Source organism: Alnus glutinosa, chromosome 2, assembly GCF_958979055.1.
Source record: "Alnus glutinosa chromosome 2, dhAlnGlut1.1, whole genome shotgun sequence".
Classification (NCBI taxonomy): domain Eukaryota; kingdom Viridiplantae; phylum Streptophyta; class Magnoliopsida; order Fagales; family Betulaceae; genus Alnus; species Alnus glutinosa.
This window is the reverse complement of record NC_084887.1, coordinates 35,178,807-35,190,960: the sequence shown is the minus strand read 5'-3', so window position 1 is coordinate 35,190,960 and position 12,154 is coordinate 35,178,807. Positions and strand designations below refer to the sequence as shown.

At 36.6% G+C, this 12,154-nt stretch overlaps 2 protein-coding genes across 3 annotated transcripts; both read right to left on the bottom strand.

The window, feature by feature from the left end:
* Positions 1 to 652: 652 nt before the first annotated feature.
* On the bottom strand, positions 653 to 3,030 carry LOC133860983 (pentatricopeptide repeat-containing protein At5g39980, chloroplastic). Its single transcript, XM_062296672.1, has one exon. The coding sequence runs from the start codon at positions 2,959 to 2,961 to the stop codon at positions 925 to 927; it is 2,037 nt and encodes a 678-aa protein (XP_062152656.1). The 5' UTR covers positions 2,962 to 3,030; the 3' UTR covers positions 653 to 924.
* A 356-nt stretch (positions 3,031 to 3,386) lies between these two features.
* LOC133859752 (HIPL1 protein) lies at positions 3,387 to 7,844 on the bottom strand. 2 transcript variants are annotated; one of them, XM_062295280.1, is made up of 8 exons: positions 7,689 to 7,844; positions 7,496 to 7,606; positions 7,081 to 7,238; positions 5,796 to 6,578; positions 5,496 to 5,712; positions 4,508 to 4,686; positions 4,103 to 4,344; positions 3,387 to 4,028 (listed from the first exon to the last, which is right to left on the bottom strand). In XM_062295280.1, exons 2-8 carry the CDS (start codon positions 7,584 to 7,586, stop codon positions 3,632 to 3,634), a joined length of 2,067 nt encoding a protein of 688 aa, XP_062151264.1. In that variant the 5' UTR covers positions 7,587 to 7,606; positions 7,689 to 7,844; the 3' UTR covers positions 3,387 to 3,631. The 2 variants fall into 2 exon arrangements, with proteins under 2 accessions (XP_062151264.1, XP_062151265.1); XM_062295281.1 differs by lacking the exon at positions 7,689 to 7,844 and having other exon boundaries at positions 7,496 to 7,677.
* Between the last annotated feature and the right edge of the window lie 4,310 nt (positions 7,845 to 12,154).

Below are 12,154 nucleotides of genomic sequence, written 5' to 3'. Positions count from 1 at the left end.
ATTGAGGCTCTCTCTCTCTCTTAAAAAATTATCTGACTTAACTATCGAAAGCTCCCTCCCCAACCTGTCACTCAATAGTCTTTTCCTTGTTTAATTTGCATGGGACGTTCCCTTCCCAACCCGTCACTCAATGGTCTTCTCCTTGTTTAATTTGCAGATGTCCATCGTTCAGTTTTTCAAATTTGACTCATTAATTACTAGGAGATTACTGGAAATAAGGAAAACGAAAGTGTAAGGGAGAGGCAATTGCCTCGTTGATTTTTTATTTTTTTTAGTTATGTTGCGTAAAAGACGTTTTCTTAGCACTAAAAATTCCAGACGGAATGATGAGAATTCATGCATAGCTCTTCATACATCGGCACAAGAAAACAATGAAGGCTGTTTCTCTACAGATTTTTGGGATATTATCACGTATTTATTTGAACAACTTTAACCTAACAAGCAAATCAGTTGTGAATCTCATAAAGATCCATATACGAATGCCATCTAGAACTCCTTGTCACTGTTTGAGTAATTAGGTGCTTTGTCCATTATGATTGGGTGACTTGGAGAAGTCACAGTACTATGGCCAGTTCTTATGCACATTAATACTGGAAACAAACATCAAATGAGGCCTGAAATGAGGATTGACAGAAGTAAGATGCTTCAGCTGTTCTTGTCTATAAACCATCTTCCCTGCTTCTCATAAGGATGACATATAAGAAATGAAGAGAAAATGACTAGTATTCATGACTCCTCCTTGCAGTGCTACAATGATCGCTGGTGAGCCGGACATCTCAGTGTGATAAACACAGATGGGTTGGAGAAATAGGAGGTTCAAGTACAAAATATATACAAAATTATCAGCAGAAAAGAAAACTGCATTTTCGGATGGTTTTGCAAAATTTACCAGACACAAGGTCATATGCAGACTTCTAAAGATGGTCATGATCTCAAAGTTCCTCTTTCATTCATTCTGTTCATGATTCGGGATGCATCATTAAGTCTATCCGCTCTTTCATAGATGCTGGCAACAACAAGATGCAACTCCTTCTTGTTGATGTTGGGATCAGAGTCCAGCCTCTCGAACAGTGACTCTACCATCTTAAAATCCTTTCTAGCACCATAGAGACTGAGCATCTGGAAGTGAACTTCATCTGGAAAAACACATCCCTCTTCCTGCAGCTCACTATATACAGCATCCGCCTTCTCAAAATCCCGCAACTTCCCATAAGCATTCAGAACAAGAGCAATCACATTAGAATCAGGAAAATAACCTGCGGCTCTCATCTTCTCAAACACCTCAATGACATTTGTTTGCTTCCTGTTCCTTGAATAAAGATCAATCATGCACCCAAAAACTGATATATCTTTCACCTTCCCAGCATCAAAAGCCTGGCGAAAAACCCATGTAGCCTCTTCAATCCGACCTGCTCCAGCAAGAATCTTAATTGCAGTCTCCCTGGGGATATTGTCTGGGCGCTTGAGTTCATGAAGCAAACGCTTAGCATGAGCAACCAAACCTGCCCTCTCATAAGCCACAATCATCGTCTGATAAAGGACCTGATCAATCTCAACTCCCGAACTCCTAAGCTTCTGAAACAGCATTGCTGCCCGATCCAATTTCCCTGCCTTATCCCATATAGATATTATTGTAGAGTACGTAATGGAATTTGGTTCGATCCCTCTATTCTGCATCTCTTGCACAAGATTCGTAGCTTTTTCATGCTCAAGAGTCATCCCATAAATCTTGATCATGGTGTTGTAGGTAACAACATTCTGCTCAATATCCTTCCTCTGCATCAACCGAAAAAGATGGATGGCCTCCCCAAAAAGCTCAGTCTCACCATAAACCCTCAAAAGGGTATTGTAACTAACAACATTGGGTTCAATTCCCATCTTCCTCATGCTCCAAAACAGTCTGTCAGCTTCCTTGGCCATATCCAGCTGTCCATAAACATCAATCATAATATTGCACGTTGTAAGGTCAAGCGGGCACTTCACCTCATTCATCTCAGAGAAAACAGATAGTGCCTCAACAAACTTCTGATTCTCGACATACATAGTTAAAAGCGTCGAATAGCTCACCGTATCCGGCAAAACACCCACTGCCCTCATCTCTTTAATAAGAAGACGGGCTTCTCGAAATAGCTTAGCTTTACCAAACACATTGATCATCGAGTTATAAGCTACAAGGTCCGGCATAATACCCAACGCTTTCAACCTCGAAAAGATTGATATAGCCTTGGAATAATCATGTAACTTCCGGGAAAGCTCAATCAAATTACTATACAAAACAAGGTCCCCAGACACACGGTCTTGCTCCATTTTCTGGAGCCAAGCCAGCGCAGAGTCAAACATACCCTCCTTCCCAAAACAAGTAATAAGCGTCGAGTAAGTATACCTATCAGGCGCGAGCGCTCTCTGGCGCATTTCCTCAAACAGCCCATGCGCAATCTCCCACTGCTTCGAGCGAAGCACATTGCGCATGACCACGTTGTACGCGAACACCGAAGGCGAATACGAAGCCTCTTCGTTAATCCAGTCGAGCAGCGCTAGCGACCTTTGCCAGTCAGGCTCGCGCGAGAGCAGCGAAACCATGAAACGTATTGAGAGCTGTCTGCCTTTGTACGGTGACATTAGAGCGTACAGCTCTTGCTCGTTCTGGGTCTGTCCGATCGAGGCCAAGAGCTCGTCCATGTCCACGCTGTGATCCAAGTGCACAGGCTCTTGTTTTCTGGGGTGTCTGCGGTACGCTTGGTGGTAAGAAGGTGAGGACGGCGTCGTTCTTCGCCAGACATCTTTGGCTGTTGAAGAAGCCGAAACTGAGAGAAGTATGAATCGGGTTATGGGTTTTCTCTTGTGCTTCTTGAAGGGAACGGTGCTGTAATTATTGGTTCTGGTGAGGGGCAACAATGGGACAAAAAATGAAGAGAATGGAAATGTATCGACTTGCGCAGGCGAGAACGAGACCGTACACATCTTTGTAGTAGAATTACTACAGATTGGAGTTAAGGAACCCGTGATGTCCTCGCGCGGTTTATTCGTTAATGTCCCGCGCCAGAAAATGGAGGTTCAAGACCAAGGCAAACTTTTTCTTTAAATTAAGTTAGATTTTTTTTTAAAAAAAAAAAAATTCAGTCTATTAAACTAAATTTGTTTTTAGAATATGTGATTCTCATATGTCTTTTTTAAATAATAATGTTATATACTACACTCTCATCTCATTAGGTTGATGTGGCACTGCCTATCAGTCTTTAGACGGTCATTGTTTAAAAAAAAATAAAAGTTGATAGACATTGTCACATCAATTCAGTGAGATAGAAGCAAAATGAAAGTGTAGTATTTATCATTACCCTTTTAAAATATTCTCATATCCTTTCAGGATAAGTGTTAGTTTTATAGTCTGGTTTAAAAGAATTTACTCAAATTAAATTAGGAGGAAAACTTTGTCTAAAAGAAAAAATGAGCATGCCAAATGAGGCAACCAATGCTTTGCTCGTAATGTAAGTTAAGCACAACTATAGCATAGCAAGCAAAGAAAAAGGATCAAGAGAGGAGGTCAAACCAATGGCACTCACTCCTGTAATTCTATGTGTCAACAACCATGTTTTGATACAAAGCAAAGCCTTGCTTTAAACACCAACTCTAACTATAGATTACAAGAACCAAACAAAACCAGCAATGATGAAATCAAGAGCATCAGCTCCATTAACGGATTGCTGAACCGCCTCCCGGTTGAGTTGAAAGGAGGAGCAGATGCTGGACGAGTAACATTTTCCTTGGAGCAAGTGTAGTTGCAGCGACTAGGACGAATAACTCTATAAACTCCACTGCTGGCTAGGATGAAGACATCTTTCTTGTTATCCTCACCAAAAGAGAGTATGTACCCCAGTGAAGGGAGAGAGCTTCCTGCTTCAGCAATGCACCTGATGGGAGAATCCTGTGCACAACTGAAAGGAATCCGAGTGCTAGTGAAGTTACCACTATCTGTTGGGGTTTCTGTACCTGCCCACATACCACCGGCATACAAATCTGCATAAAGGTACCTGTCCATATGACATCGGTATCAACATTAAGCACTTCCAACAGTGTTAAAATCAGATGAGTAAAGTGAATTTACCTTCCGTACATGCACGGATCAGCCGTGGACCGATAAAAGTAGCCACCTGTGATTGATGCAGATCCTACACTGTTGTTTACATCAGAATGGTTGTATCCCATTACAGGAAAGATTGGATCAATGGAGGTAGCAGTCGTATTTCCCCCAGGAGAAGCTGGGGGATTGTAAAGAAAGGGGCCCTCATAGACACGCCATCCGTAGTTGCCACCCTTGGTCACTATATCCACCTCTTCATATTGCTCCTATGAGATAAATGACTTGAGCATTATTGGTTTTAGATGAGATTAAGGGTAATGGATATCTAAAAAAACTCGCTTTAAAAATAAACATATAATCAAAAGAAGAGCTTGAAATTGTGTGTAAAGCAACAGAACTTGGAAAAAGAAAGTCACTTGGAAGATAAACCTCGCCAACATCTGCACATAGGAAGTAGGAAGGCCTTTCTGAATCAAAACTACATCGCCAAGGGTTTCTAAATCCTAATGCCCAAGTTTCAGGCTTCAATTCCTTATCTTCAGCAAATGGGTTGTCTCCAGGGACAGAATAATTTCCCCATTGAGCAAGGTCAGCAATTACCATTGCACCTGCAACGTATTGCAAAGGAAATGTACAAGTAAGAATAGCAGTATAAAGAAGACTAATAAATTTCAAGATATATTCCATATACACTTGTGTGCTCAAAAATACAGGTTTAATTACAGCAATAAAGAATCAAACTTAGTAGGCCTTAATTGTACTACATTTATTTCATATCAGTGACGGGCATTATTAGAAAGTTTAAAATACTGAAACAGGAATCCTTGTTGGAAATCAAAAGCTCATTTGAGAAACATATATTTAGTTAAACATATGTCGAAATCAAAACATTCAAAACCTCATCTGTCCTCCACTAAAGCAAAACTCTTGAAAGCTGTTCTGTTTATTATAACCAAATTCTTTCCTGAAAAAGCAAAATCTGACTCGCCCCACAGCCGTAACAATGTAAACTGATATCCCTCAAGCCATTGGATTTATTTATTAAAAGGAGTTTTACTTCACCACATCTAGACAAGAAATGGATTTAGAGATCGTCTCTCCAGTCAACAAATGGAAGAATACAACCTGCTTCTGACCTAAACTTTGCATTGTTAGGATAGAACAAGATAGTCTTCAAGAAACTTTATTTGAATGTGTTTCTTACCCTTCCTGTCATAAACATCTATTTTTCAAAGTCATTTTTGTAACATATATTCAAAAGGCACAGCATGAATCGAACGTCTTACGTGAGTGGAACCATGGAAAACAAGATGCAGTGAACAGAAAAGCAAAAGGCTGAAACCAGATATTTAAAGATCACGGACAAAGATACAGAAAAGTATTTTATCGTAAGACAATACATTTTACCAGTACTTACTCGGTATGTTATCTATGTCCAGCCTCATAACCTTTCCAAGCAAGGATTTCTTGTTTTGTGCAAAATTGTATGGGTCACCATTACTTCCACCATCTCCCAGCATGAAGTACAGGTAACCATCCTCAGGTCCAAAGAGAATCTGACCACCATGATGATTAGCAAATGGAAGACCCATAGTGAATATTCTTCTGACTTCCTTGGGTTTGACACTTGTTACCTGTAATTGAGGCAGGAGATAAAAATTAAGACCACCAAATGATATAATTATGAGAAATGACTCCTAAAAAACCAGAATTTTACCGAGGAAGGTTGCAATGTGGTACCATTAGCAGTAAATTCTGCTATGATGCTGGAATATTGACATGGCTGGGCTCCATTGTCAGATTCTAGCTTTGAAGGATCGCATCTCACTTCTGAGTTACATGAACATCTTCCTGAACATTCTGGCGACTTAACCTTATCACAGTTATAAGAAACAAAGAAGCGGCCATTCTGCTGAAAGTTTGGATGAAATGCTATTCCCATCATCCCAAGCTGAGCGTCAGAATATACTCGATCAGTTAAATCAAGAAAAGGATTTAATCTATCAACTGCCAATAGTTCTCCTGATCCCTCCCCAGGAACTGTTGCCAACCATATCTTACCTGGTTGGTCAGATAAGAAGACACGATTCGACCCATCAGGATGACCTATCATATTAAGGTAGGATCCATTACCAATTTTCTCAAGGCACATACCACTTGGTGGACTCAAATTTTCAGTATGATTTAGTACAACTGGTCCACCATCAAAACACAACTCTCCAGCTTCAGAAGCACCACTAAATTCATTGCAGAAAGCACTTTTTGACTGCCATATATCAGCTAGCTTGGAAGTAGAATTAAGTGGCATTCCACCTTGCAATTGAAAGGGAGAATTTAATATAGATACATTTTTGCACTCATCCCAAACCTTCAAACAGAAGTCAACTTCAGTGAGTTGAGACTGGGTTGAATTTGCTGAAACGGTGGAATTGCAAAGAACAGGAACTTTCCGCGGTGCCGATTCAATTCGATAAAGCTCTGCTGAGAACTGATCACATCTATGCAATGCATATATATATGTAAGTGAAAAAGTTAACTTTAGTTCTGACTGAGCCTTAGGTGCTCATGTAAGCGCGCATTAAATAGTGACTAATATTTTACTACAAGTTTCAAACTGAGAGCACAAAAGCAAATCAACATCATGTCTTCATATACGCCATATGGGGTAATTATTTCAAAAGCTGACAGTGAAGTGCTGATTTATAATATGTACAACATTTGTGAAGATTATTTAAGGGTAATAACATGTAAACTCATGTTTAATCAATACTCAAATCATAAGCCAGGTATGATTCATCCAGTAGTTCAATTAACCTTCAGTATTCTGGTTTTCTCATACACATGAGGATTCCTTTTAATCATCAAATCACATGAAGTGAAGAACCAAAAAAATCAGAAAACTAGCAGGAAAAAGAAGGTACCAACTTCCTCATAAGCAAAATAGAGAGACACAATAACATCAATTCAAAGTTATTGTCACAAAACCTGGCAGACCGTCTTACCGAGCAGAGTATTGATCTCAGAAGAGAAGCGCAGCCAAGATCAGAGACATTCATTGCTTTAAATTGATTCTGCAACTGCATATCTTCAGTGGAGTTACAGCAAACGCTACCATTGTATTGACAGAAAACAAGCGGGGTCTTTGGGGTAAAAGGTGACCCTATTCAAATAAAACAGCGACGAGATAGATCAGTCAACTCACAAACAGACCAGAAAGATAGAAATTTTGAACTGAGGTAATAAAATATATTAATATGCTCCATTTGATTGCCAAAAGAAGTCATTTCAAGTCCAAACACTACTAGATTCCAAGCTTTCATGTATGTATGTCATTTTTGGAAATCAAACAAAGCATAAAGAGAAGAACATATATAAAAAGGAAGTAATATTTCGGAGATACGAAGGAGAGACACCCACTCATATTAGAGCACAAGGGATGTGCAAAGCAATAATCAGTGAGCAGCAGCAGGTGAGAAAGCACCAAGGTAATACTAAGAACCCCTCTCATCTCTCTGAAAAGACAAGCAACTGCAAACAACAATGACAATCAAATGAACACTTAGACACAAAAATACAATCAAGTACAGAAAGAATTTTCTGGGTATATTACTAGCAATTCTTCCCAACACCAAGTTGGCGTTTTTTAAACCACCGTATCTCTATCTCCCGGACCCAATGGTGGCAGCTAAGTTTTGACATTTTGGTTCTTCAAACTCCATGGTTGACTTTGCCGGAACACTCACACTTAGCTGATGGGTTGGCAAGGAAAAAAAACACCAAGTTGACCTTCAACCTTAAAATAAAAAAAAGCCAACAAGAAGTGGGTTTGATTCTGTCTAACCAAAAGCAGTAAAGAAGACAAAAGTACAGTTAAATTCAGACTTACTCTATTTGTGTTGTCGTACACCAGAGAAAATTCCCAACATTACCAGCAATGGAAACAAAACCAGTTCTTTTTTGGTCTTATTGTTTCATCACAAGAAATTAACCAAAAAAAAAAAAAAAGGTTAAGAGAGAGAGAGATTTAGGCCCCTGGTCCAGATTCTTGGGTAATGAATAAAAGGTTTCTTTTTAGTTGACGTATTTCTTAGGTAATTACCCAGCTTGAAATTTTATTATATATTTGGTTATTGGTAACTGGAATTGGAGAACTAATCTAAGGTGCTTGAATATGCTCAAATCAAATCAATTGTTTCACAATCCACGAGAATGCAATTTTTTTATTTTTCTCTCACCATTTTAAAAGGGAGTTTTCTCAAATTATTTATTCAAATTTAAAAAAATTCAAACAAATAATTATAAGAGACAATTTTTAGAAATTTACCTAACAAAATAAAAATTGAGCTGTCCAATTACTTATCCGGTCATATGAGTCCTATAAATTTTCTCTCATAATCACTTGTCTAAATTCGAAAGAATTTAAACAAATAATTTAAGAAGATCTTAATTCAATTTAAAATTCCCACTCCCATACACTTAAATTGCTTGTCATTCTCGCACAATGTTACACGTCACAAACTTTTTAAGATCCTACAGTATGAAATGAGACATGTTTCTCAGCAATTTGTTTGTATTATTAGTAATATGTTCTTGTAATTGTTAGGGAGCCCTTACAAAATTTATGTGTAAGCAAATTTCTGTCAGTTCACCTACACGTTCGAACGCATAAATTTTATAGAAACTCTCTCATAAGAAGAAGTTTGTACTTATTTAATAATTTTTTTTTTTTAATATTTTGTTATCGAAGTGAGTGAACCTGAGCTTGGGCCAACATTCAGGACCTGTAATAGATTGCTCTAAATGGACCCTGAAGCCACCAGTCTAATGGCGGACTAGGCTTGAGCCTGGACTTTTGCACCAAGTCCAAAAAATGATGGTTCCTAAGGCCCAAAAATTCAAGCAAAAGCCCAAGTTCAGCCCAAAAAATCCAGAACGCCGAACCAGCAATTCTGACACATCTCCCGACTCCACCACTGACATTGCCTCTGTCGGAAGAAGAGTCGGAGATTTTCTTCCGATGCACCCCAAGGTTAGATACCAAATTAATGGAGGGGTGGGCATTTTATAGATTTTTATTTTTTATTTTTTAATTTTTTTTATATTGTGCAGCTGACGCGTAACAATGCGTTAAAATTCAAATGAAAAAATAGACAAATATCAAATCGATTTTTTTATCAAAATTTAGATATAATTTGTAAAACAAAATGAAATTAAAGTACTAAAAAAATAAAATTTTTAAATCATAAATACTAAATATGTATTTAACCATTTTTTTTTTCCTTTTCTTCCCCTCATCTTTTCTCCCGCTTCTTTCTCTGGTCTGCGTCTCCCTTATCAGAGCATTCGAGCTCCCTTTTCTTTCCCTCATCTTCTCTCTCTGTCTCTCAAGGTCACTGCTCTCTCTCATTTTCTCTCTCTCTTGCTCGTTACTGTTTTCCACCATCATCTGCGCCGTCGACCAACACTGACCCGCCGTCATCCTTCAGTCAGCCACGTTTCAACCCAAGGTAAAGGTTTCGTTTACCTTTCTTGTTTCGTATATGGGGATTTATGGGTTCAATTTGGGTATTTTTGGGTTCGTATATGGGGATTTAGATGAGATGGCTGAATCCGGTTTCCACGGATTTTTTTTCTTTTTCTGAGATTTATAGAAGAAATCAATGCCCTGTTATTGCTTGATGGTATCATAATGCTAATAAGGAGCACTCTTTCAAGGCCCCTGAGTGTTATTTTCCCCTCATTGTCTGCTACGAAAGCCTTTTGAGAGTAGCTTTCGAATAAATTTTTAAAATAATGTGAAATCTGAATGGTGGTTTGAATCTCATCTTGGATTTGATGCCACACAAATTCGAAATTGGCAAATGCAATTGTTAAAAATACGACGATAAAAATATGATCATTTAAAAGTTATTGTGTTAAAAAAATAACAAATTGTTGAAAAATATAACTGATAAAAAAATTACCATTAAAAAAATGACAATTTTAACAAAATGCTTGTCGACAAATATGACCTTTAATCGTTTGAAAATAAAAAAGAAAAAAAAGACAGTCAAAAAATACAATAATAAAAAAAAAAAAAAAATAATAATAATAGATAATCAAATGTATAATGTCTTTTAAATAAATTAAATAAAGTAGGTTTGATTAACTATTTTACTGAAGTCATAAAAAATGCTCTAACTAAGTTTTGCATTTAATTCATCCACCATCTCCACAAATCGGCGATTGTCCAACTTCTTTTTAAGATGGTCTGAAATTATCAAGAATGTCAATTTGCTGCTTTGTTGTATTTTTCCTGCTTCTTGTTTAGCTGAGTTGATGGATGTCAGCATGTTCAGCTTTTATGACCGCTGCTGCCTGTAGGCTTAAGATATGGTTATTTATGTAGGATTCCAATATTAGTCCACATTTTCATAATGTCGCACTAAGGGCACGTAAATTACGTAATCAGAGGGCTGCAACAGGGCAAAGTTATGATGCTGTTGTGACATTGTTTTGTGCTTTTTTCTTTTCTTTTTCTTTTTTGAAAAAAATTATAATTTAATATTTCAAATTATCAATCATTTTGCAAGTAATCACACGAACTACAAACACTTGGATTCTAACTTTCCAAAATATCAAAAAGTTTTAAAAATACACATTTTGTCGAAATATGATAATAATATTCTTGCCCCATGTCATTTTTTCAATTAAAAAATAAAAAAAAAATTTAAAACAAAAAAAAAAAACTAATTTTTTTTTATTTTTTTAAAAGAAGAAGAAAATGGGTTTGGCAGACACCTCCAAACACCCATTTTCTTTTCTTCTTCTTTTTTTTTTTAAAAAAAAAAAATATACAAATTTTTTAGTTTTTTTTACTTTTTAAATTTTAAATCTTTTTTTTTTTAAAAAAAAAATTAAATTCTTTTATTCTTTTTTTAATTGAAAAATGACACGTAACAAGGGTATTATAGACATATTTTAACAAAATTGGCATTTTTAAAACACATTTTGGTAGTTTGGAGGGCCAGAATCTAAGCGTTAATAGTTCGTGAGGCTAGTTGAAAAACGGCTGGTAGTTTTGGGAGGCTAAATTGTAATTTTTCATTTTTTCTTTTAGTTGCTATTTGTGTAATTTTTTCTTTCATTAATTGCAGTGTAATTTTCATATGTAATTTGTAGTGAACCAGTGTTAATTGTAGTGTAACTTCCAGCTTATGAAGTTGAGTATGAAATTTTATAGCATGTGTTCCTGATCTTATCTTATAAATTAGGATATTTAATTTGTTAATATATTATGTATTCTAATTAGACAAGCAGACTATGCACAAAAAATAATATAAATTAGACTATCTAATCCTTTTAAGTGTTAACTAAAAATTTTACTCACCAAAATAACTAAAAATTACTTTTTTCTATTCTGATGAGCCACTTTATTAAAATTCCTCCAGCAGCCTCACCATTTTAACTAGTCAATATTCACTATTCCATTTAAATAATAATTTTTTCATATTTCTTTATTTTTTCTCTATATAATATTTTTATAAAAAATCATTTATATCCATGAAATAAGGACATTATCGTGTGAGAGATGGGAGATGAGAGAAGAAAATGAGAGAAAAAAGGAAAAAAGTGTGCTAATCATGTGAGAGAGAAATGTGAAACAAAATTTGGTGAGTGGGTTGTTGAGTGAAAATGCCTGGTCTAATTTGACTAGTAATTTCAGTCATCAAATTTTTTTGGTTAAAATGGTGAGGCTGCTGGGAGTGGTTTTTAAGAGTTTTCATCAAATTGGCTCACCAAAATAGCTAAAAAACTAATTTGGTGAGACTACTAAAAATGCTCTAATATCACTAGCAGATCAGGCCCAAAAAAGCCCAAAACAATTCATTAAGATTGCTCAAAAAAAAAAAAAAAAAGAATAAATTTGGCGCTAAATAGTTCAAACGGCAAAGAAAGCTCGTATAATGCTCATTCATTTTCCGCCTTCTCCACTCTTCAGGCGGAAGAAGTCGGTTGAAGACACTTCCGACCCGACTTCCCCGACACCCAACCCTAATTTATTTGACAAGCACACAACCACACACGCACTTTCTT